The 27,218-nt window shown below is 33.8% G+C and overlaps 2 protein-coding genes across 3 annotated transcripts; one reads left to right on the forward strand and one right to left on the reverse strand.

Annotated features, from left to right (window-relative positions):
- The first annotated feature begins 9 nt into the window (after positions 1 to 9).
- LOC106061658 (beta-hexosaminidase-like) lies at positions 10 to 16,572 on the forward strand. 2 transcript variants are annotated; one of them, XM_056026553.1, is made up of 13 exons: positions 10 to 48; positions 1,006 to 1,164; positions 2,106 to 2,775; positions 4,260 to 4,423; positions 6,374 to 6,667; positions 7,155 to 7,391; positions 7,731 to 7,868; positions 8,739 to 8,969; positions 9,612 to 9,743; positions 10,326 to 10,569; positions 11,478 to 11,727; positions 14,364 to 14,507; positions 15,374 to 16,572. In XM_056026553.1, exons 2-13 carry the CDS (start codon positions 1,066 to 1,068, stop codon positions 15,453 to 15,455), a joined length of 2,685 nt encoding a protein of 894 aa, XP_055882528.1. In that variant the 5' UTR covers positions 10 to 48; positions 1,006 to 1,065; the 3' UTR covers positions 15,456 to 16,572. The 2 variants fall into 2 exon arrangements, with proteins under 2 accessions (XP_055882528.1, XP_055882527.1); XM_056026552.1 differs by lacking the exon at positions 10 to 48 and adding an exon at positions 49 to 138.
- A 2,792-nt stretch (positions 16,573 to 19,364) lies between these two features.
- On the reverse strand, positions 19,365 to 27,161 carry LOC106061655 (phytanoyl-CoA dioxygenase, peroxisomal-like). Its single transcript, XM_056026567.1, has 8 exons — positions 26,816 to 27,161; positions 26,075 to 26,223; positions 25,569 to 25,737; positions 25,217 to 25,298; positions 24,729 to 24,910; positions 24,383 to 24,532; positions 22,866 to 23,000; positions 19,365 to 20,442 (listed from the first exon to the last, which is right to left on the reverse strand). The coding sequence occupies exons 1-8, from the start codon at positions 26,879 to 26,881 to the stop codon at positions 20,383 to 20,385; spliced, it is 993 nt and encodes a 330-aa protein (XP_055882542.1). The 5' UTR covers positions 26,882 to 27,161; the 3' UTR covers positions 19,365 to 20,382.
- Between the last annotated feature and the right edge of the window lie 57 nt (positions 27,162 to 27,218).

Consider the following 27,218-nt stretch of genomic DNA (forward strand, 5'->3'; position numbering starts at 1 on the left):
TAACAATAAAACGAAAAAAAAATTCTACACAGGCTACAAATAAAAAAGGTATATTCTAGGTCTAGATCTAGATCTAGAATTATAGTCTACTCAGTCTACTGTCTAGAATCTAGTGAATAAGAAATGAAAGATTCTTTGGTACGCTCTAGCTCTAGATCTAGTTTAAAATCTGCGCAGCCCCAGCTGTGACCTAGATCTAGACTCTTCACTCTAATGATAGATCTAGATCTAGATAGATCTATTTAATTTTGGCAACTTTGCCTCATGATTAGATCTAGTCTACTACTTAGGACTACTACTAGAGTACTATTAGTAAAACAATCACAGTCAATGTCCTTTAAGTAACTTTAAGGGACTTAACGATCTCTTCCTTGAGATTTCATATTCTTCTCAATACTTTCCCCATGCTAAGCCATCAAATACTTCTACTGTAAGTGTTACTGAACATTGGAATGTTTTGTTTCCAAATCTTCAATTACTTCTAAGAACTGCCTTTGGTTAACACCCCTAGTTCTGATAAGTTTGGTTACTGAGATTAATAGGCAAATATGTATGATATTCAATGTAACTTTCCGCAAATGTTCCTGTTTAGAGTTTATGGTTGGGATATTTTTTCTTTAATTTATTAAAAACCTTTGTTTTTTCTCAAAGTACATGCTTCATCTTGTTCAAGACAACCCAACACTTTCAACACAATTCTTCATATTTTGAAATGTGCTTCTTTGTACTTTAATTTGACTGGTTAGTTTCCCCCCATGCATGTCTTCTTCTTGATTTCTCCCTCATCTACATTTAATTGCCATATGCTATCAATTTAACAGCTTCAACTTCATTCTTTCTCTTAGGACACATTGCTCATTATTACAGCTAGATAATCTATAATGTATAAAATTGAAATTGTTAAAACAAGACTAGATTATTATTATTATGCATTTTATGTTTATTAGCATCAGTGGATGGTTTATAATAAATATTATTAAAGAATAAAGTGTTTTCTTGTTTAAGTTTCAGTAACCACAAGCTGCATTCTTCGAACCATTTTTGCCATCAATAGTTTATCACAAAATGATGAAATCAAATGAAACAATTAATAAAACTGAACAGGTCGAATGGAAACAACAAGACCTTGACCTAGTGGCAGAAACGTTGGATATTAAATATCAAGTGAGCTGTATTTATAAAAGTTGAAATTTTGTGTTCTTGTTTACTCAAGTATTAGATAAAATCATTAATTTCTAAGCAAAAGAAATTAAAAGATTTTACTGTTTGATTGGCATCATATACAAAATTTATAAGAAAAAATTGAAGATTTTATTGTTTGATTTGCAGCATTATATGTAAAATTTATAAAAGCTTCTTGGAGCATATAAATAAGAATGTGTTACATGTATTGCTACATGTTTTAATATGTGAAAAGTATCATTGTCTGATTGAGTTTTGTTTTTTGTGTACCATTTTTACAACTTTGTTTAAGACAAATATCTTGTAATCAAATCACAATAAAGTAATCTTTTGTTATCTTATAAATCATAATGAGAGAGGAAAAATAAAAACTTACGTTCTGGTCAGGATATAAAACACTACTTTCTTTCAATCCTGCTGTGCATCTTCCTATTGAGTAGGAGTAACTGTTTAGTTAGTAAAGTAAAGTAGTAAAGTTCCCCTTTCAGATCTTGAGATCTATAGGGCAGAAAATGTAAAGGTCATGTTAATGTGGCCCACAGTTAACAAGGGTGTCATGTGGCCAGCACAACAACCAGCCCCCATACTTTTCTCTGACAAATGTCAGGCAGCCATTAGAGCTGGGTCTACTCAGAGGCATCCAAAGATCACAAAATTAAAAATTCCAGTCTTCACCAGGATTCGAACCTGGGCCCCCCGGTTCAGAAGCCATGCCTTTTACCCCTCACTGTTTACCTAGGTACAAAAGGTTATTATTCTATCTCTCTTAATAATTGTCAACCTATTTCAGCATAATTATTCTGAATAAGAAAAAAAAACCTTTGTCTCTTTCTTCTTTAATATCAGAATGTTGAAGGTAAAGCAATCTTTTATTTATTTAAACAAAATTTTTCATCTTGAAAACTATTTTGACATTTATTTAGGTTGAAGACAATTTGAGTGGAGGTCGAGCTTTGTTTAGTGCATCTATAACTCTGAAAAACAGATGCCCTGTGGTTCTGAGCAGTGCTGGAGATGGCTGCAAACACTGGACCATCTATTTTTCACACCTGCGTATGGTTGAACCAAACTACCTGCCAGCTGACAGCTGCGTCAATCTCGAGTACGCTGGTGTTTCTCTGTCCCACTTGAATGGAACTATATTTAAGCTGAGCCCGTTAAAAACGTTCAAACCGTTACAGGAAGGAGATTCTTTAACTTTTAAATTTAACGCTCAGCATTATTCTGCTGCCAGGTCAGATGTTTTGCCTAACTGGTACTTGCATGTTGAGGGCATGGAGCCCAGAATAATCAAAAGCACTCAAGGAGAGACTCTAGACTTTGTTGGTCCTTACGACACACCAATGAAGTATAAAAGGTTTGACTACATCCTGCCATCAGGGAAACAACGCTACGATGTATATCAGCCTTTTTCTCCAGAAGTAAGATTTTCTCGGTATCCTGAGATTAACATTGAACCCAGCCATCTGAAAACTGTCATCCCAACACCATTTCTTATGGAGTCTAAAGGCAGTGGGCTTGTTAATATATACGAAGGAGGCTGGAGGCTGAGTTCATCAAAAGAGTTCACCAATGAGGTCAAATATTTATCAGGTAATTATATTTTAGAAAGCTTACTTACTCCATCTGTCTGTTTGGTACAAATTGTGTACATGTATTTTATTCCATTACCCATTCTCAGATCAAGTTAAAACTTTGCACAATTATTCATTGTCCTTAACAAAACATGAATAAAAAAAAATTAACCCAATTATTAGTTAGTGGTAATTAGTTAATTTTGTTTGATGTAGATTAGGGAACTAAATCTGTAAGTATTGACCTGTGTCTGTATATGTACAGTTCTTTACTCTACATATGCTTTGTTTTTATTAAAATATTTTTTATTTATTAAATAACATACTATGTGATGGCACCAAGTTAAATAAAGTAATAAAAACAGGGGTTAAATATACAGATTTCAGGGAAAGTAGAGACTATACTCCCCTATACTACTATACTCTTTATGTTGTCTGTTGTATTTATGTGTATTTTTCTGTTGTGTTGTCTTTATATGAGAAAAGAGTCCTTGTAATCACAACAAATTTCCGTAAGGATCAATAAAGCAGTCTTAGTCTTATATATATGTGGCCCCCTTCTTCAGTAGCAAAGCAGTTTCTGAATCTACTTATTGACATGAGATGAAAGCCTTGTCATTAGCTATAGTCAGAAGGTAGTTGATCCGTTTCCCACTCTCAACACAGCTGATGTGTCCAAAGGAACAGCAGGCACTGATGCAGTTCTGGATCAGTGATGTTGCAGCAATGTGTGCAAGCCTAAGGGTCACCAGTTCCTGTTTTTTTCTCAGGGTTGACTGCCAAAACTTTTCCCATTGGCACCTTCTCCTAGGTGGGTAGCTAGCCAACAATCCCCCCCCCCCCTCCTGCCTGTAGCTTACAGATTTTGTTTAATCAGCATTACAATGAATGGGATGTGATATTCACTATCACCATACTGATTTATTTGTAAAATAACATAACTTTTTCTACTACTGTAAGAATAAGCCATATTTGCATCAATAAATTAAATGTTTTAGACTCACAGCAGAAGGAAAAAATCAAACAAACTAATGAATCGTTTTAAAACTTAGATCAATACTTATTGTACACCTCTTCTTGAAGATCTATTTTATGAAAGATGCTGTTCCAAAACATGTAATATCCTTCAAAGACAAATTCCACCTACTAGAAACAGTTACATCATATCTGGATGAAGTAGTCAGCTCTTTTCTTTTCCATTAAGACTAGAACAGAAAGATTTAAAAACTCCTTTATATTCCACTTTCAGCCAGGGTGTTTAAAGGTCATTTGTCGTCACAGAGAAGTACACAGAAGCCTAATTCACAAAGTGCTGGTTGTGTGTGTGTGTGTGTATGTTTTATATGTGAATGTTGTTCATTTTTGCGATTATATTGTTATTGTTATAGTAGTTTTGCCAAGGTGGACATTAGTAGTTAAGCTGAATTTCCTTTTTTTTTTGGACAAATAAAATTATCTTATTATCTTAAAAACATAATTAGTTCTATGATCAATCATCTCCAGACAGGCTAAACATTCCAATAAGCAATCATCTGATGAAAGACGAAGAGAATGAAACAGCAAAGGTTATAGCCCTTAAAAAATGTCATCTGAAGTCTGTGATAAATGAAACTTTGGATTCTGAAGCCTATGAGCTGGATGTTGATTCATCAAGTCAACACATTCAGGTCTGTTCTAAAAAAAATTATTGTCTTTTATAATCTAGACTTGTTTTCGTCTTGTCTTTCTTCTCTTAAATTTCTGAGATTCTGTATACTCCTTTGTTTTTTTATTTTATTTTTTTTTGTATTATCTATCTTAGTCTTAGCTTGTGTTAAATTTGAATTTAGAAGTCTGTACTGTTAATGCCTCTATATAAGGAGTTTATTTTTAATTGCAAATTAAATATAACCATAAAAACTAGTGTCGTCTTCTTGGGGGTAGCTTCCAAACAGAGAGGCCTCAGTTGGAATTCCTGTGAAGAATGGGCTTTTTAATATATCTGTTTTATGACACTCCTGACTCCACTCAACTCCATTGGGCACCTGACTGTTAATAAAAAGTAAAGGAATTTGGTTGTTGTGCTGGCGAAATGACACCGTCATTAACCTTTGACCACAGAAACAGAGAATGGCCTCTATATCATCTGCCCCATAGATCACTAAATATCTGAAATGGGTACTTTACTTACTTCACTTACATCCTCTTGAAAGCAGAGAAAGAAAATTAATCAATTTATTTCAAAAAATTAATCAGTTTAATTTCTGCTATTTAAATGGATATTATTTTACATAACTTCTTCTTCTTTTTCCGCATTCTCATTGTTATGTTGGAGCGTTCAGATGACTAGACCAATACATGAGATGAACTGCACAGTAGTTTCCAAATCAGGAAGCTCTCCATTTAGTTTTCTTTCTATTGGGGTGTTTTGGGGCCAGTGTCTTGTATGGGCCTCACATAAGAGCCTGAAGCTGTTGGACCTAATAACAGCCGACCGTAGGGATGTCACCTTCATCTGGGTCCCCTCCCATGTTGGCATTGAGGGAAACGAAGCCGCAGACAGAGAAGCAAAGAGAGCCCTAAATCATGCGGTGTCAGGAACCCTAATTCCCTACTCGGACCTGAGACAAAGTATTGCCTCTGCCACCTATCGAGAGTGGCAGAACCGATGGGAGGCTGAGACTCACAGTAAACTCAGGCAGATTGTGGCGGATGTCAGGTGGCGGCCCACATCTAAGGGTCTGACAAGGCGTGGTAGCACAACCATGTCCAGACTTAGGATTGGCCACATCTACATCACGCACTCTTTTGTACTGAAGAGAGAGGAGCCCCCACTTTGCGAGTACTGTGACTCTCGCCTCACCGTGGAACATATCCTCGTTGATTGCCACAGATACCAGGATGTCAGGGCGAAATATTTTAGAGCCACTAATCTAAAAACACTATTTAATAATGTCGACCCTGGGAAGGTACTGGGCTTTATTCGGGAAGTGGGGCTATCTACGAAGATCTGATTTCTGAATTTGTGAACATGCACTATTTACATTAGATTTTTACCAAATATTTAAATTTTTACTACCTTTACTATTTTAACTGTGAATAGACCTTGATTTTAATTATATGACTGTATAGAATCTGGCCCTTGTTGTTTAGAGAGAGAGTAGTCCTTAAGGGACTGCAGGCACGACATGGCCTAAATTGTGCCGATGTGCCTCAAATCAACAAACAAACAATTGTATGGGCCTCATGGTAAAGAGAACAGTTTTGAAGGACACGGTCAGCATTCTCTGGTGATACTCCACATCAGCATATTTCTTTGGTTCCAATTTTGAGCTTCCGGTACATATGTTGTCTCATTCTGTTGTGTCGGTCCTGAGTCGAAAGATTAGACGTTGATCTTGTCGGGATAGCTTATAATAGGCTTTACATGACTGTTTTTTCCTATAATCATCATGACTGAAGTGTGCCTAAAGTCTTATTAAAATCATAATTGGAAAAAAACATTTAATGAAATGTTTAATGCTACAACAGTTATACCACTTTATTGTTCAACATATTTAAAATCTAATTCAACGCAAGATAAATTCTAAATGTATGGCTTCACTCAATTTCAAGTTAAATCTTTGAATGTCTTCCAGATTACTGCTAGTACTTCTTCAGGTATATTTTATGGTGCCCAGACATTACTGAGCCTATGTGCAACCACAACTTACAAAGCTGAGGGAATATTCATGGACTGTCGCATAAGGGATGCCCCTCGATACGCTTATCGAGGCATGCATGTAGACGTTGCCCGCAACATGCATTCCAAGGAAGATATTTTTTCAATCTTAGACGTTATGGCCTTGTACAAGATGAACAAGTTTCACTTCCATTTGACAGATGATGAGGGCTGGAGACTAGAGATACCTGGCCTTGAAGAGTTAACAGAAGTAAGTTGATTTATTTACATTAGGGATCAAGTATAATACATTTCACTATCACCTATGAGAGGAATATGGGCCACCAACAAAATAAAATATTTCTCATTAAATTGATTTGATTATTTTTTAATTGGTGAAATTTAATTTAAATAGTAATTAGATCAATACCTATTTAACATATTTGTCTAGTTGAAACCTTTTGTTTCTCTGAAGAAAATTCTAGAGAAAACATCTGTAGAGGAATAGTTTTATAATATTATTATTTTCTAATATAGGCAATTTGAAAATTGTATTAATACTATTTAAGACATTTTAAAATCCATTGAAAACCATAAAAAAACTCATAATCTTTGTAAGAATGTTTGGCTTATAATGAGACGTCAACTATGGTTAGCTTTTAAACCATTTATATGGGTAATCAATTGTTTTAATTTATCAATCAAATAATTAGACTATTTTACTATTAAACATTCATTCTTGAAATTGTTAATTCTAGATTGGTTCTAAGAGAGGCCATGATCCTAATGAGGACACGTGTCTGCTGCCCTTGCTAGGTTCTGGGCCATTTCCCACTGGTCTGGGCTGTGGGTACTACACAGTGGATGACTACAAGGACATTTTACGCCATGCTGAAGCACGACACATTGAGGTGATTCCAGAAATAGACATGCCAGGTCACAGCCATGCAGCTGTCAGGGCCATGAGAGTGAGATACAACAAATTAATGGCTGAGGTAAGAGTTAGCTTCATTAATAGCATGCCTAGAAAATTAGAATTTAATTTGATCATTTCTTAGTGAAACAAAACTTGGTATTCTCCAATTTAAGAAGTTCTACTTTTAAGCACTTTAAGTCTATACTAAAACCATATCTTTTTGAGTGATTCTGATGCACATAAAATACATGTTTGAACTGAAATAAAATTAAATCTAATGGGAATGATTTGCTAATTATTTAAAAGTAGGCTGCTAAATTACTTTAAATTAATTTTGTTTTAATATCAAATTTAAAATTATTGGTTGGTTTCTGTTCTGCTCATTTTTAAAACTGTTATTATATTATTTCTCCTCCAGCAAAAAACAACAGAAGCAGAGCAGTACCTCTTGACAGACCCTAAAGAAACCAGCAATCACCAAGCTCTTTCTGTTCAGATGTTGGCTGAAAATTCCATGAACCCAGGACTGGAGTCTACCTTTACTTTCATTGATAAAGTAGTTCATTGTTTTTATAACCATACTTTCATTTTAAGATATTAAAAATGTCATTCGCTATGTTTTTTTAATTCACAGCTTCATTTTATGTAATCAAAGGCATCCACATTTAAGAATATATGGATTCCTGGTCTTGTGCTATGCACTCTGGACTGTTGTTTCAATGGTCCTGGGTTTGAACACTGCCATACTCTGACGTCCTGTGGGAGGTTTTGTGTTCACATCCGAATTAACATCCAAAACATGTAAAACAAACATACAAATGCTCTACATAGAGCTACATAAGACCTTGACTTGTTATGGTCAGATCCTTTGAGTTGTGAGCCACTAATCAAGAGAGTAAGGCAACTGTCTCTTGCAAGCTTGTGCCAATTATTGCTAACCCATAAATTATGGCATTGTTGTTTGATGTATCTGGTTGATGTGTATGCCTTAAGAATAGTATCAGTTGATGTCTGCCTCAAAACCTACACAATGTCAAATCTACCTAACAAAGAGGCTCTAGTTCAAATCCCATTGTAGGCCAGGAAATTTTCATTGAGATTTGACTGGAACTGAGTTGTGTTTGCAGAGTGTCCAAAGGCAGCATGGAAATCTTTTCTCAGATACCTCCCTCCTTCCACAAAGAAGATTGGACCATAGTGCGCTGAGCATAAAATTTGCATAAACAATGTAATATACAAAAGCAATTAAAAATACAAAATTATATACAGATACTTGATATCAATTAATAGTAAATCTTGCTAGTTATTGTACTTCCACACTAATTCAACTGCCTTGTATCATCAACCAATTTTTACCCATTTAAAATGTAAGGGGCTGATTTTTTTTCTTCAGATTAGCACTTAAAGGTCTTTTTTCGTTCTTCAGGTCATAAAGGAACTGGTAGAAATGCACAAAGACATTCAGCCCCTGAAAGTTTTCCACCTGGGGGGAGACGAGGTGGCCTATGAAGCGTGGGATGACTCCCCTGCATGCCTGGCACTTGTTGAATCAAAGAAGATCAGCTCCAAGGAAGATCTGATGGAATACTTTGTGTCCAGAGTGGCTGAGCTGGTGTATAAGCATGGACTAGAACTTGGAGTATGGCAGGATGGGATTGTATGTACTCATTGGCATATCTTATTTATGATATATATATGGTTTATGGCTTTGTTTTTAGATGGTGATCAGTGGAGGCTTGAATAAAAGGGCTGCCTAACATTAAGTGAAATGCAAAAAATAACAACCACAACCACACAGCTTGCTTTGCTTGATTGACTCCTGATTGAGTTCTAATAGTACTTTTAAGCCAAGTCTAAGCCCATAAGTAACATGTATATGTCACAAATATATCTCATCAAGAACATTGATCTAAACAACTTAAGAATAAGATAAATTATCGTGACAGGTTTCGTAAGATTCCTAATTTCACTGAATATTTAAGAATTTTTGTAAAATTACCTGCTACATTAGGTTTAATAGCAGCTGCTGGCAAAAGTTAAAAATTTTATTATTTGATATTAGGGATAGAAAAATCAGTTAATTGCCCAACAATTATGAAACTTGTGTCCATTTTTTTGCATGTATTAAACCTTGAGAGAAATCTATTGTTCATCTGAAAAGAAGGAATACATGATAAAATAATGTAGAGTTGATATTTACTGAAGATGTATTTTACACACAAATTATTTGGTTTAGATTATATATGTTTGTGTCCTGGAAGTGAATAACATATTTCTCTTTGTCTAAATTGTTCTGCAGATTGTCAAGAACAAAGATCCTTTTAAACTTGGCATTTTCCCTAACTCTAAAGTTCTGGTTCACTTTTGGAGAAACGTTTGGGAAACTGGCCAGGCTTTTGATGCTCACAAACTGGCAAATGAAGGCTATAAAGTAATTTTTATAATTACATTTATTAAAACTTCACGAAATATTTTTTTATGCATCTCATTTTTTTTTTATGCCAGTGGCGTAGCTAGAGATTTGGGGCTTGTCCTCTTTAGGGGCCCCTGCATTTTGACATTCGACATCATGCCATGAGATAATGGCATATATTTAATGTAAAAACAATTTTCAAACATTCATTTGGGGGCCCCACTCAAGTGGGGGCCCAGGGGGATTTTCGAATTTGGACCCCCACCCCCCTCCTTTTCCACCTTAGCTACGCTACTGATTTTTGCTCTTCTTTTCTTAAAAATTAATTATCTTTTATCCTAATACCCCAACACTTTCCTCCAGAAAGGTAACTAGTTTTTCATGGTGAGATTAAAAAGTTTATTTCATATGATAGAAATGATCTTTGTAAATATTTTTTAGATAAATACTAGGTTATGCTTATAAAGTAAGTAAAAAACAAATTTAAAAAAAACTTATTTTTTTCAAGATGCATGTTATTTAATATTTCATCGTCAACTTGATAGAAATAAAAATGTACTGAACTTAGCTTAAAGATTTGAAACGTAAATCTCATCACAGGTTGTGCTTGCTCCAGCCACACATCTTTACTTTGATCACCCTTACGAGCCTGATCCAGAAGAAAGAGGCTTGTTCTGGGCATGTCGGTACATTGACACTCACAAAGTCTTCCGCTTTGTGCCGGAAAACCTGCTGGCCAATGCAGATGTGAAGCTGACTGGGGAGAAGATTACCAAGCTAGATCTGGAACTTCTCAGGGAATCTGATGACTTCACAATATTAAAGAAACCTGAGAATATTATAGGTTTGTCCTAACCATCCTTTCTCCAATTGAAAGATTTATCTAAACTAAATTGTTATTATCTCTTTTATTAGAATTATTTATGAAAATTTCAACTACCGTAAATATATTACACAACTCCAGCTATGCAGTACAATGAACAAATATAATTTTTTTTAATCTGAAAATACATTGTTGTCAAGATATTGTAGGTCTAAAAATATGCAGCTTTTAATCTAGACTAGGTTATAAAATTTTTGAAATTATGGAATTATAAATAAGTGTGTTAAACGGCCATCATTAATTTAGGCTTTATACTCAGTTTATGCAATTTTAAATTTCTGTAAGGAGAAGGTGAAGGTAGCTACTTGTTATGGCTTTACATATATTAAACATAAATGAATAGCAGCACCAGGGACCAAGTTTTTAAATGAGAGAAAGTAGTGAATTAAATGCTGCGAAAATAAGGGACTGCGCCGACCAAGGCTCTGGACCAGAAGAATGTTTTTTAGGACATTCCGATGGTCTAGAGGTTAAGTTCACTAGTGAGTTATCGCTAGCCGGTGTTGTCGTTTCCAGGGTCACTGGTTTGATTATATTATATGGCTCCTTTTGTCTTGAAAGACAATGGATGCGCCCAGATGAGTCACTGGATTTGGTTTCGTCTTTAGGTGGGGCAGAATCTGGTGCAAATTGATTATATTATAGCTCTCCAAATTACTTGGACTGTAAAAATGTATTTAACTTATATGGCAACATCAAATAAATGGAAACATTTTGAGAACCTTTAGGCCAGTCATGCTATTCTTATTTTAATTAAGCTCTTGTACTTATCTATTACTTCTTTTAACCTCAGGATTGTCTATCTTGTATTATATACATCAGATAGTTTGAATGTAATAGTTTGAGGTTAAGATTGTTTTGTTTTGTAGGTGTCCAGGGTCAGATATGGACAGAGCTCGTCAGAACTCAGCAACAACTCCACCAGATGATCTTCCCCAGATTGATAGCCCTGGCAGAGAGAGCCTGGCACAAATCTCCTTGGGAGGCCTTGGATCCTAAAAAAGGGAAAGCCGCCCAGGAGAAGGAGTGGTCATCCTTTGCTCACACGTTAGGGCACAAAGAGCTGAACCGCCTGGAATCTCTTTGCATTCCTTATCATATCCCAGCACCAGGAGCCAGGTAGGAAAGTTGTTTATTTCAGTTTAAATATAAATCAGCACAGTGGCTACAAGTATACCTCAGTAAGACAAGGGTGAAATAATTTCTTTGCTTACCAAAAATATAAAAAAATATAATATAATGCTAAAAGAAATTTGGATCTAAGTATTCAGATTATAGTATACATAACAATGGGCACTACATATTGCAGCTGTGATTAGTTTTGTCTTATTCAGTATCAGAACTAATAATGGTATAAAATAGAATGGACTTTTTAGTTCAGAAAAGGGGAGAGGCATAGAGAAAAGTTAAAGACCTGAATGTATGAATATAGACTGGAATAAAAAAAAATGAATATATTTGAATTCATTATCTTTCTCATCCCCACTCTCCTTTCTTTGTACTATTAATTTTCTAACTCTAATGTTGAAGAACAAAAGTGTAAATGATTTGTCTAGAGACTCCATGGTTGCCTTTGGTGGTATAAAGCATGATTTTCCTTAACTTACACCTGTCCTTTAGTCTTTTGGACCATCTCTCTCCATTCCTCTCTGTCTTTAGCCAGGATGAGAATCTCTTTCATTGACAGGCATGTCTATTTTCTGGACATTGTCTTCTCATCACTTTTGTTTGTCTCTTCATTTCCCTGGTACTGTTCCTTGTAGAAAGGTCTTTGCAATATCTGAGGATCTTGTAATGTAGCTGTACAGTCTTAACTGCATTTTTTTGACAATTATCAGAGGGTCATCCTAGCTCCTGATCCTGTTTTGGATTCACTCATTTGTGATGTGGTATTTGTAGGTGATACTGTAATCCTTCTGTAACATCTTGATTATATGGCTAAGATCCTCCTTTCTAATTTTGCAGTCCATGATTCGCAAGGGTACAAGAAAAATTGCCGCTCATTATTCTGATTTTTGTGCCAAGTGCTATGCCTTTGTCACAATAGGGCAGTTTAATTATATTTTAACCATTTCTGTGGTTAGGGACTAGAAAATGATATGAGAGAAAATGCTGTTTCGATGACAATGAAAAATAAATAAAGCCAAAATTTCTCCTGATCGAATTGAAAATCAAAGAAGACACAGGCAATACAGTAATGACACAAGTATCAAAAACAATGTACAATTCAAACAATAATAGTAGATGCTCCTAGTACGGTGATATTTGAAAGAGTTATTTTTAATGAATAGAATTCCGTAGAAGTTTCCTGACTTGTCCTTCTGACTTCACCATCTATTTGAAATAGTTACATGAAGTTTTCTTGATATAAACTTTTGCTACTATTTCATTATACTTTCTGAGCTTGTTGTGTAGCATATAATATATGGTTTAATGATGGGATCTGGCTTAGTAGCTTGTGCTGTTTCTACACCAGCATGTCTCATTAAATGCAGACAATTATCATATGTATTACAGACGTTACTTAAAAAAAAAAAGATAATTACATCGTACAAATTTCATGTGTCAATCTAGTCATGCATGTTAATCAATGACTTAAACTCTGATTCAAGCAACCCATTCCATTCTCTAATGGCACTAGGGAAGAAAAAGCACTTGTACAAATTGGTTCTACCATATGGAATAAGAAATGTGCCTCTATCTTTGTGTCTTTCTGAGTATTTCATTAGGTTTTGTTTTTCTATTTGTAAGTTATGGTTTAATGTTTTATGTATTATAGCTACTTTACTATTTTTCTTCTGTCCTGAAGCGTCTCTATGTTTAGTGATTGTACTAATGGTGTTACTCTAATCAAATTGGAATATTTGTTTGTTAAAAAATCTCACTGCTCTATTTTGTATTTCTTCTAGTTTCTTTAAGTTTTCTTGAGTTTAGGGATTTTTATTAAGGAGCCAAAAAAGTCTTGGCAATGACTGCATGGAAAAGTAAGATCTTAAAAAAAAAAATTACATTTCAGAGAGCTGTACTCTTTAATCACACAATGGAACGCAACAGTTTATTAAGACAACCTTTCAATTCGAGTGATAACTTTCTTTTCATTCAAATGGTAATAAGTAATAATGCTAATACAGTCATTTTAAAGTCCTTGAGCAAAGCGAAGACATAGGGCTGTTGCAATAGAATGTTTAGTTTATTATGGATATATTTACACTCCTAGCTCCATGGAACACTTTATTCAGTTTTATTACATGAATTAAAAGAAAACGACCTTGAGAATTACAAAATCTGATATTGTAGTGTCTGTTTTCAAGGTTCAGGATTGGGCATATGTTTAGTTTTATGGTTAAAGTTACTTTTAAGACCAGAGTTGTAGTATTCAGTTAGGGTTAGCTTTACTGCTACTGTTGCTAAGTTTAGGCTTATGGTGGTAGTGCAGTGAGTATTATTATTTAACATTGATATAATTTTGATTTTAAAAAATCTTATTATTTCTTAAAAGGAACATATTTTTTTTGTTGTTTTATTTTTGGTATCAGTCATGACATAGTGAAATTGAGAGTAAAATATTCAAGATTGCAAATTCACTTTGTGCTCCATAGTTTTTATATCTTAAAAATTCACAGAAACATTAATTCATATTTATATATATTTTGTGGCAATTATTTCATTTAAAAAAAGCCAGTCAAGCACAAATATATTCTCTACTGTTATTCAAATCTAAATATATAGTTTTAATTAAAGACAATAATTTTCAGAGTGACTGGAGATGGACTGCTGGACTTAAAAAGCTGCTACCCTGGACTGCCAATGTCTTATTCACTAGATGGTGGTGAGTCATGGCAGGCTTATAGTGAACAGTTTGATGTCACAGCTTATGATGAAGTTTTAGTTAGATGCAGGTAGAGTCTTTTTTTTTCTACCACTATTAAGTTAATGATAGTAAAAAATATATAACTCTTTTTTAAGTGTATGTTTAGTCAGCAATGAAGACATAGACCTATTTATTATCATGATGAAGTCACTTAAGTGATAAATAGCCTAAAAATTGGAATGTTTTCTATGAATATCACTCAGGACAACAGAGCTTAAAATAAATAGTGAGATTGGAAGTAAAGAAAGAATGAAATAGCTGCTGCTTAAACAGTAATTATATAAATGTCAGATTCATGACATGCTCTAGATGAAATATATGCCACAAGCAAATGTTTCACCAAGATAATAAATGAGGAGAATTAAAACCAAATACAAGACATAGATTACAATCATGCGTAGCAGTGCCTTGGAGAACCAAATATTGGTATTTAAAATGGATTTGTAGCATTATGTCTGAGGTGTCGTTGATAATAAATACTTCACTGTATCCTAGCAGTCTCAGCAGAACCAGACACTATCCTTAAAATATATTATCCACATTATGGGTCCTTGAATCTGAAAAGTTGTACAAGTAAAAACTAACCCATTGACTTAGCCAGAGGAAACAAAGAACATGGAAATTTCACTTAGCCAAAACCATTACTTTCGGTCTAGAACAGTTTACTCTTTTATAAGTTTTATTGTGTATAGAAATCCAGTTTACATTTTTAAATGTTCTGCATTGAGCTCAGTGCATTGTTATAAACTTTTATTCAAATAATATAATGTTGCTTATCTGTTAGGTCTGACTAAGTATTTTGAAAGAAATATTTAAGTGAAGTGAATAATGTGGTTTAAATGTTGTTGTATTTTCAATTGTCATAATTTAGTGAGTTATAATCGGCTATTTCAGTTCCCACCAAGGCGTCCACCATAGCAGAGTCACAAAACTCACCATCAAGACATATACAGACAGCGACGAACAGAGTAATTAAACGTTATCTCTAAGTCAATGATATAATTAATTCTTTTCCAAATACCTCTCATTTTGTGTGTGTGACAGATACTATTTTATGCATACATTAAGTTCTTCTAGTGAACAATGAAGAGTAATGCCTCTAGCTCTCTAGTCAATAAGATCACATTTGATTGAGAAGTTTCGCTTTTATTTCTTCCTTTTGGATGTTCCATTTGTGGATGATATGAAGTTATACTCTTTTGTCTTATACAGTTGTACGACTGAGTCTATAACTGAATATAATCAGACTTTTTTTTCTGCTTTGTTACTGCACATGAAATTTCAAATTCATTGACAAGAACTTCCATTGTACACCAAGGAAATTAGTTTATTTTTTTTTTATAGAATCATTGTCATTTCTCAACCTAAGATAGGGGGAATCTTGTATAAAAGAAGATGATTATGTCCTACGGAATGTTTAGTTGAAGGTACTTAGAAGACCTGTTTGGGAATGTTGAAAGGAAGAATTGTCATTTTTCAACCTAAGATAGGGGGAATGTTTATTTGGAGGTACTTAAAGGACCTGTTTGGGAATGTTCAAGGGAAAAATTGTTATTTCTCAACCTAAGATAGGGGGAATGTTTACTTGAAGGAAAAATTGGCAGTGTCATTAAAGGTTTGTTTAAAAGACTAATGCTGCAGTTAAAAAATCTAAACATGCTGCCAAGAGGGGAGTGGCAAAGAAACCAGACGAAAAATAAATTGCAAGAAGTTTGTAGAGGAAAATAAAATAAGAGGGAGAATATATTGAAATGAAAAAATGTTTCCAAGGAAACCGGAAGTTACAAAGGTTTAAAAAAAACTAAGCTTTGAAAGAAGTCAGTGGCACACATTATGCTCTGTGTAAGATCCGTATCATCATAATTACATGTAAACTTTACTCGTCATGTATATATAGTACAAATTGAACTGCTGGTCATCATATTATGCACACTTAATTAGAATAATATAATATAATTGTCTTCAAGTCAGAAGATTAATGAGGAATGCAGTATTTCCTGTGGCTATGCAGCATATGCATTTGATTATGAAAATTTGATTTTTACTAATATACCCTTTTTATTTATATATATATTAAAGAAGATCATTGTCAACATTTTGATGCTTAACTACACATTTAAATAAAAAAACAAACATTTAAATGATAAATCCTAAGTATTTATAGGTAAGAAAAAAACAACACTTTACGTAAAAACAAAAAGACATCAAAAATATTTTTCATTTTTTAAATTATAAAATTGTCAAAAGTATACTGCAGATTTCTCTTTTTTTATTTCATAATAGTATTCAATTAACTAAAAGAAATTTTAAAATCTCCACTGCTAAGTGATACCCCTCAACTGCTAAGTGATACCCCTCTGCACAAGTACCATTCCCAGTGATCAGCACTGAGACTCCTTCAACATCCACAGTTTCATCCAAGTAATCATTGATATACTTACATGAAACCAGTGTCGTAGCTATGGTGGTGGTGGAAGTGGGGGGGGGGTGGCGACCCGAAATGAATGTCCAAAATTTGTATTCACATTATTACGCCTTTATCTCATGTCATGATGTTGAATGTCAAAATGCAGGGGCCCCTAAAGAGGCCACGTCCCCGTGGCCCCCAAATCACTAGCTACGCCACTGCATGAAACCACTAAAAGTCAAGTTTGCTAAAATAATCAGTCTCATAGAATATATACACTAGAAACCTACAAAATAGTTTATATTTGTGCAAATATACTCACATGGCCTTATATAATTTGGCTATATTGTAGTAACAATATTTTTCTTAATGGTTTTGTATACTACAATTTGTTTTTTTTTTATGTATTTCTTTTTAATCATTAAGAGTATAACAATTAAATTATAACTTGCCAGTTGTATAGTGATAGTATTTATCTAATAATAGTGATAGTAGTTACCTAATAATAGTGATAGTAGTTATCTAATAATAGTGATTGTAGTTATCTTATTATATTGATTGTAGTTATCTAATAATAGTGATTGTAGTTATCTAATAAGATTGTTAGCATTTATTATACTTATTGTGTTATTTTTTGTTTGTTTACTAAAGAATGAGATAGACCATTACTAATTAGAGTACTTCCATCAAAACTTTGTGAGAGCTTGAAATGTCTCACTCCTGTGACTTTTATTTCAATCCTTTGTTTTTGTTCAAAAGGACAGGACCTTAACATTCCATGGCTGTTGTAAATGTAGTTCCCTTACTGCTTTGTATCAATTGCTCTTTGGGGGGAGGGCATATTGCCTGTGTAGTATAAAACTTATATTTCTCTCTTTATCATCTCAATGTGGACCCTAAGGGACCTTCGTTACCTTCAGTTTACCTTTTATAAAGGTCCAAATACTATTATTATGATTTTTTGTCCTATAAAATTTTTTTTTTTAATTTAGGAATTCACATCGTCTCCTAAATTGATTTCAAATTTTATATTATTGTTTTGATATGAATAAAATATACAAACCAAGTAGAATTATTGTTTTGTAATTTTTAAAATATTTATTGCATGTTATCAGTGTGAATATTTGCTGGCCTTTTAATCAAGACTGTGTTTGATATCATACCATTTCAAAGCTCAGGATCTACATTTGATTTTTTATTATATTTAATCCAGTCTGTTTTCCAGACCAATATGTCTATGTACAGATTTAGAAACTATTTTACTTACTGTCCTCAGGGTAAAAAAAAATATTGAATTATTTTTACTTTTTTTGTCAGTAGAATGTGATGGACACCAGACTCTTTAGGTTTATGTTTGCAACAAAAACCAAATTCTCTAAGACCATTTCTACTAAGTTATTATTTCAAATAAGAAAAGCATTTAGTCCTTCTTGAGTCAGACACTGGACACACTACGCCTATTAGTACTTTTTAATATGTCCTATCACATTAATGTTTTGGAATGATATTTAATTCCATTTCTCTAAACTATTGAAAGTATTTACAAGTTTTTAGTTCTTATTTATCATGTATAGTCAACCTTAAAGTTATCTATTGTAAAAGTATCTCATTCAAGACTACATAATTCATCGTAATGATTAAAATTATTTTTTTAGCTTTTTGTTCACCAGATTACTATATAAAATTAGGATTTGTTAAAATGTGTTTAGTCACACATTTGATGGTAACTATGTAATTATTTATGAAATAAAGTTAATCACTAAGTAAACAGTAATACTTTTTCAAGACTGCAGTAAAATTAGATTTGACAAGTTTCTGCTACCACTACATTCTAGGAGTTTTGATTAAGACTAAGTTTCCTAGTTTATCTTTCCTTGTTTTGGTATTTTGTCAAGCTTAAAGGAAAGCTATTTCAAACTTGCAATTTAATAATAATTTCATAGATCAGCATAAATGAATTTTATGTGAACTGATCAAGTTGAATAAAACATCTAAAACTATAAACAGGTTTTGTGTTGCAATTGTGGTGAGATCATGTTCTGTTCTCATCAATATGAAACTAGCACTGCAGCCACTCATCTAAACCATCTACTAACGTAAGCAGTGGATTATCATACAATATAAATTTGTGTACATTAAAAAATTTTCAGAGAGAACAAACTGCTGAGTGGATTTCATGTCACTCCCCAAACTCATGTGAACCAAAATGTCACATCTGGCAAAACACTGTTTATACTAATTAGGATAGGTAGTAAAAAAAAAATTCTCACTTCATATGATCATCATTTAAGTGAAAGTAAGAGTGTGTAAAGAATGTTTATTTGTTCATATTGGCTAACTCACTTTGTTACTTTAATGAGCCAAATCATATGGGAGGATAATCAGTCAGTAGAAGTGTCTGCATTGAGTAGACAGAAATAAGAAAACCAGGCAATACATGACATAAACAGATATATGTGTATATAGTCAACAAACATGTTTACATTCTTATATTTTGTTTAATCTCATTGTAACAATAGCATGTTCCAACAGTGCAAAACAAATCAACACACAATTTATTTCCAAATAAGAACTTTTTTTTTTTATCATATTTTACACAAACTAGTCACTTGATAAAGTCTTTTTTAATAAAACCAAAATCATAAATAACCTTAATCATATTACTGAAAAATCGGACCAGGAAGAATGGACAATGAAGGTGAAAGTCTTTTTGGCAGAAATAATTTTCAGAATAACCAGAACTGAAAATGACAAAAAAAAAATAAATATGTAAAGCTATTTTACCAGACACTGTAGTCGACAGTATCATTAACTATTGGATAAAGTAATACGCAAATATTAATGAATTATTCTTTTTATCCATACATATTGATTGGAACAGTCAAAATTGTAATTTCAAGAGTGATATTTTCATAGCAGTGCATCAATTAATGAATGGTGAAAAAAAAAAAAGATTGTTTTTTAACAAAAACATAACTCAAAAAAAAATGTATACACAACTGGTTAATTTTACAACTGAACTACGCAGCAACATTCTTCAATTTACTACTAAAATCTCAAAACTATAGGAATCTCAAGTTAGCAGCCAATCATTCCATATGCTGCTGAAAATGGTTTCTCAGAAGTGGAAAGCCTTGGTTGCATCCCCTAGAAAATCATCTATTATGAAAATAAAGAGTTCAGGATTATTTGAAAACATTTAGTCCTTGGCCTGCAACACAAAACAACAAATAAATATCACAAGTTCAAACACTAGTTTCTAAAATTAATTAATGTACAAAATTACTTAAATAGAATTATAATAAATAATCATTGGTTGTGACACTTGACTGTGTACATAAACCTTCACATTGATTTACAGCAGCAGATATGCTCAACATTTATGTTGCATAATTTATTGTGATCAGTTAATCTATTTCAGATTTTAAAAATTATTTTGTACACCAAAATAAATTAAAAGTATATCTTGGTTCTAGAAGACTTCAACTGTATTTACTTAAGTACTGTTCAGCAGGTTTTGGCCTTTCACTGGTCGACTCTTATACTTCCAGACATCCTGTACATAAATAAATCATGAAAACTATAAGTTTAAATTAGGAACAAAGTCAATGGATCTACTTACAACTTATTCCTAGTAGTAAGAAACATTAGCATATGACTTTCATGTTATAACGGCCCAAACAACAAGAAAATCATAAAAAATACTTTAAAAAAAACAAAGCTTATACGAAGTGTAATTATATCAATTAGTTTGGATCAGTCATGTAATATAATTTGTAATACATCTACACCAACAACAATCATCATCATCATCAAACTCCATTTGAGTGAGGGCTTGAGAGGCTTAAATCCTCTCTTGCAAAAGTCCTGGACAGAAACCCTGCTGTCTTGCGTAGTGCGTATGTCACCATACAGGTCGAGAATTTTTGGTTTCCCAGGCCTGTCGAGGCGGAGATCAGCAAGTCTGGGGCAACAACAATAAATCTGTGCAATTAATAATATTTTTACCAATTGTATTCTGTTTAGCGCTATTTCATGCTTTCAGCTTTCTCAGTAATAAGAAAGAGATATCTTATTGGATTTCGCCCAAATAGGTTTTAAAAGCAATAACAAAAAAAAAAAAAAAGGGGGAACGAAATAATTTGAACTTGTTGCTCACACCTCCTCAGGCTGACATGCTAACCACTCTGTCAGTAAGATACTTATGACTAGAGAATACTGTAAAGTTATTGTTTGTTTCAATTTAGAGTGGCGGCCTATATAAAGGGGACTAATTTAGCCTATACCACCACTTCAGTCAAGTACTATTTCTTTTCCTTGTTTAAGACACCAAACAAAATAATTAATTACCAATAGTTAATTAACTAATTGTTTAATTTTTAAAAAATTGATTCCTGTTTTGTCAGGTAAAAGAAATAAGTGTGCAAACTTTCAGCGTGACCTGAGCTTGGGTGTCGGAGAAATACCAAGTACAAACTTTTTACCAGACACAAACACAAAGTGAGTTGATATAAGCTTTGTAAAAATGAGAGTATTGCGTGTTTTGTTTTTTTTGTTTCCTACATTTGAGATTTTCCTTCGAAAATAAAAATGACATCCTAGCCCAGATCACACGTTTATGTGGTGCGGTGTGGTGGCAGAGTGGTAAAGTGCTTGGCAGCGAAACTGATGGGTCTCGGTTTCAAATTTCTGTGACGATTATGTGTTTGAATTTTAGGTCCAGGCAAGTCTAATGTCAAGTCTAACAAATGGTGGTTGTACTGGTCATGTGACACTGTCATTAACCATCTCCCATGCAAACAGATTACATTTACAACATCTGCCCCATAGAGTGTGGGTCTGAAATGGGTACTTTACTTTTTATCAGAGCTCATGTAATATGAAGGATTGCAGCCAACAGAGTTTAACCTCTGGATCATCAAAGTGTCAGTCTAAATCACATATTACATAAACAGGCAGCCATCATATCAATAGAGATAAATGTATTTTACTAAAGAGATAATCAATTATTAACCAACCAATGCTATAATTGATTTCTTCCCAATTTTAAACATGTCACACTAGATATTAAAAAGAGATGATATTAGGGTACCACTGAATAATTTAATGACCCTCATATTTTCTAATTAATAAAAATATGCAAATCTTATCAAAATATTGTTACGAATCTCACTATCCAGGCTCTCTGCAAACTGCACCATACACCACCAACTTAAAGAACTTGGCAACTCAGGGCTCCAAAGTAACGTAACACTTTAATAGTAGAATAAATAACAGCCAATACTGTACAATTGGCAGCACGTAACACAAGACTGTACAAATATCTCTCTGATAACACCGTACCGCCGTATCAACTCTTGCACTGGCCTCTCCGTCTCATTCCGGGCTTGCACTGGGTTCAACAGTTCAGGACTGACTTCACACACTAGGCTCGTTGTGTCGGACTCGATCACAGACCAAGATCAAGACGCCGTTCGTCTCAACTGTACTTGATAGTACTCCGCACTGAACCGTTGTAATGCTCCGTACAGAACCACACCGCTGAACTGTGCTGTAGTCGACCGTGTTCTGAACTCTTGTCGTGAACCTCCTTTCTGAACCTTCTCTAGTGAACAGTCTTGACTGGACACCTCCGCTCTGTATATAGGGTCCCTACTGGCCTTCTCGAACCGGAACCGAACGCTGCTCGACTTTTCTAGGTGGTCAGATGACTACAACTCTCGTGATGCCCCTGAGCTCTGTTCACGACGGCGATCCTTCCAGAACTGTCCTATTGACACTCGACTCGGCTGACCGTCGTAGCTCGTCAAGGTTGACCGCACATCTAGTGCTGGCCTGGGGCGATTTGCGTCGGCTGACTACACACACACCACTACCCCTCTCTGTGCCACCACCAAGTTTAGAACAATATGTATTGCTGGTTATGACAATTTGATAGAATGTATCACAAAAGAAAAGAATGTGCTAAATTTGACTTACAGCAAAAGAGATGTTCACATCTCTACCCAACTTTTTCTTCACAAGTTCTACAACCTCATTAGCAATTGTTTCCTGTTCAGTGCCTTGGACGTCCACATAGTGAGCTATGCCGCTTGCATAATGACAGGAAATAGACTGAAATGAATATTGCTTTGATTATTGTGTGCTGCTAGGTGTTTAAAAAAAAAAAAGTCATTTCCATTTCCATCCCCTCCTCATAAATTAAGCAATTATAAAGTATTTTGTAGGTAACATTTTCTGTGAATAACAGAGCACACTATGTCGAGATATATGTTTCAATGTTTTAAATTACTTTTAAAATTAATTTAAGTTAGGGATTCCAGGCTAATCATAACAGTCCAAAGACTAAGTTTCTATCTTAATCTTACAAGCAATGATACCTTTGGACAACATAATGTAACGTACATAACGTAGGACGTAATCATCTTCTTTTTTGAAGTAACATCTGTATTATATAAGAAGATAATGCATTTTATTCAGTCATTCTAAAAAGGATGAACACAGTGGTTGGTGTGTGGTCATTGTACACTGAGGATTCAACTAGTCCCCTAAGAGTCAGTAGTAATCTCTTTTAGTTTTGAAAATACTTTAACATAAAGTTTTTTAGAATCATTAAAAAAAACATTGGTGGGAAAAAAATGCATCATGCTCTCCTTATGGCATCTAGATATACTACATCTTTAGAGATAGAGATTATAGTAAAAAGTTTCCCCTTTCAGACCTTACCATCTATGGGGCAGATGATTTAAAGGTCATCTGTTTCTGTGGCCCATGGTTAACAAGAATGTCATGTGGCCAGCACATCAACCAACCGCCTTTACTTTTCCCCAACTAATGTCAGGACCCATTAGAGTTGGGTGGACTCAGAGGGGCCCTAAACATACAGAAAGTAAAAACCCCAGTCTTCTCCAGGATTCAAACCCGGAACCCCCAGTTCAGAAGCCAAGCGCTTTACCACTCGGCCACTGTGCATCCATAGAATATAGCCTTTTCATAAAAACAGTGTCTATGTAGTGCTGTAAAAGAACAATAGATAATAGATCCATGTGCTTTAAGCAGGGGTTGGCTACAAAGCAAACCACATTTTTCATGTGACACTATAAAAAAATACCACACTACTTTTATGAATTGTATTTTTCAAAAAGAATAATTCTGGTAATGCACTCAAAGATTATCAAAGAGAATAATGCATAGTATTGTTTCAGTCCACTCCTACCCCAGATCTCCTTGTTGGTCCCCAGTTTTAAATCCAGCCAAAAACCCAATGGTAAAACAGTAGGATTTAGGAAAGAATGACAAAAACTGGGACATGACTCAATAGCCAAAATTATCCCAAAGAAAATCTGGTTGGATATATATATTTTTATCAACATAATTTGGCTTAAAGCTTGGCTTTTCAGATGGAACAAGTAGAAATACTAAGTTGAATGTACTGCCCCATCATTGCCCATGATGCAAGGCAATGGATAAATGATGCTATTAAAATATAGACCTACTTTTCTGAACCCTTTGGATCTGTTAGCTCCAGAACCATGAATAAGAAGTGGATGAAAGAACACTGTATCACCAGCCTCCATTTCTAAGTGATCTCTGGGTTGGCTTGGATCATAATTTTGTATACCATGATACATTTTGTTGACACCTCCCTAAAATAGAAAATATTTCACAAGTTTATAGAAACAGACATTTTTTGTATTCCTGAAGAGATTTGGGCTAAACTTGGAAATAAAATTATTTTAGATCAAACAATAAACAAAATTTAGCCTGGGAACATATAAACTGGTATGTAGCTGGTATGTTATGCTATCTTTTATGTTTGATAAAAAAAGAAATTGTACAAACCTCCCATTTGGGATATTCATGAACTAAAAGTTCCCCTTTATGAGTGCCAGGCACAACTACAAGGCAGCCATTTTCTCTGTTAATTTTCTGCATAGCTGTCCAAGAGCAGACAATTCGGTCAGCAGGTCTGAAAGGGAAATAATGTAAATCTTGGTGCATGGGATGCCTGGATGTCATTTTACCTGCACAATAAACAGAAAACCATGTGATTCAACTTAAAAAAAAAATAATGAGCTTAACTAAGTATTCTTTAATGCTTGTGAAAATAGAATTAGTTTTTAAGTTGTATGTTTAGCTTTATGTTCATTCCTTCTATCTCTAAGTAGAAAAATATAAGACTGTAATGAAATTTCTTTAAGTAAGTAATTGGGTATACATTTTTCAAGAAAAATAAGATATATATATCAAATACTACGGTTAGACAAATATTTACTGGAGAAGAATAATTCAATTTTACAAAACCATAATAAAATTCAATATCATATTACCTGAATCAGGAGGTTTGTTGATTAACATAGTATGCATAGCCATGACATCAGGACCAGTAAAACATTCCACATACTCCACAACCTGAGTATCAAAATAGTTTGACTCAAACATTATTGGAGTTTAAAATAGCACTTAACATATTGACTCCCTAACAAAAAACTATATCTTTATTTTTAAGTGTTTAATTACATTATTAAACAGCTCTTAGCATTAACAGTGAAACAGTTTTATTAAAAATCACAATCAAATAAGATCACATATCAAAGGGGAAGCTATTCTTGAAATAAAAGCAATCAAAACTTCAAAATTGAATGTTATGCTGAAAGGCTTGTGGATGATGTTATAACAAACCTCTGGTAGAGCACAGTAGCTAAACAGAACATCATCATTTTGGAAATCTTGAAATTTAGTAACTGCTTGCTCCCCAGGTACAAACTCTGCATCTTTAATGGCAATATCTCTCATAACTGTCATACCTGGAACAGATATTTCACGTCGGCAGATGCTTGCAAACCTTTCCCTGCAAGTATAAAACTATAATGTAAATTCTAAACGTGACAAATATTCATGAACTTAACCTCTGAGTTACTCGTGCTTGCATTTGTGCTACTATTCGTAATTGTGTTTATATTTGAATTCATATGTTGGTTGTAACCTGTCTGAAATTGTGTTATTGTGTGTTCCTTCTCTGTCACGCTTTAAGTGAAATTAAGATTTACTTATAAGGCAAAGTGTAAATTCAAAATATATTTCAATATTTAACATTCTCGTATTAGTAACAATAACTCATATTATTATTTCAGCAATAATTCTTTTTTTTATATGAACAAGTAAGAATTGCAAACTACAATATTTACCCATAAACTTTCAGTTTTTCTGGAGAGACCAATTTTTTAATGACAAGAAAACCATTCTCCTCATAAAACTGACGTTGTTGTTGAGTGAGCTTGTTATTGTCTACTGTAAATCTAAAAGGCGTTGATACTCCAGACACATTGTTAGGGTTATGTTTTATTGGTTAAGGAAGTTTTATGAGAATGTAATTTACATTACAGCATGACAAAAACATTTCTAATCTACATTACTGTTAGAAAAAATTAAAGTTCCCCTTTCCAACCTTGTGGTCTATATATATATGGCAGATAATGTAAAGGTCATCTGTTTTTTGGCCTATGACTAACAAGGGTGTCTTGTGGCCAGCACAACGACCAACCGCCTTTACTTTTCCCCAAGTAATGTCAGGTACCCATTAGAGCTGTGTGGACTCATAGAGGCGCCCAAAGATCTGAAATAAAAAATCCCAGTCTTCACCAGGATTCAAAACCGGGATCCCTGATTTGGAAGCCAAGAGCTTTAACGCTCAGCCACAGCACCTGCACACTACTCCTAAAAGTGCCTCTAAATTAGCTGGAAATATGGTAACGGAAGAATATTTGGTGACTAATCAAGAAATACAAATGTATATTATGTGGCTCAACAAATAATAATAGACTGATATGATCATTTCATAAAGATGTTGACATGACCTGAAAGACCTGACTATAATATTGTTTGATGCTGATTGATTGATGCTCTTTAATGCATCTTAAAAAGGATACAATAAGTCCATCTGTTCTTTTGGGAAGTTGAAGATGTCCAAAAACTGTTTTAAGTCTCTCAGTCATGGTGATTTACTAGACCTATTGGCTGGTAGGTCCAATTAACATAAGTAAAAAATATTGATGAACATTACATTACCTGACTTAAAGCTAGCTAGATCCTGAGAAAAGTATTAAGCCCGACTCCCTATAAAAGATCTAGACTACGACCTACGTGCTTTATCAAAGTATATGGTTAAAGTCTATATTTTGACCTTTGACTTAATTCTCATTTTCTTAGGTCACTTCCGTTTCAGTCTTTTGTTTACATTTTTACAAATTTGTAATAGAATTTATGGTATTAGATCTAGTTTACGTGACAGCATCTAAACTATTACCTTAGACTTAGACTACTCTAGACTAG

Source organism: Biomphalaria glabrata, chromosome 4, assembly GCF_947242115.1.
Source record: "Biomphalaria glabrata chromosome 4, xgBioGlab47.1, whole genome shotgun sequence".
NCBI lineage: Eukaryota > Metazoa > Mollusca > Gastropoda > Planorbidae > Biomphalaria > Biomphalaria glabrata.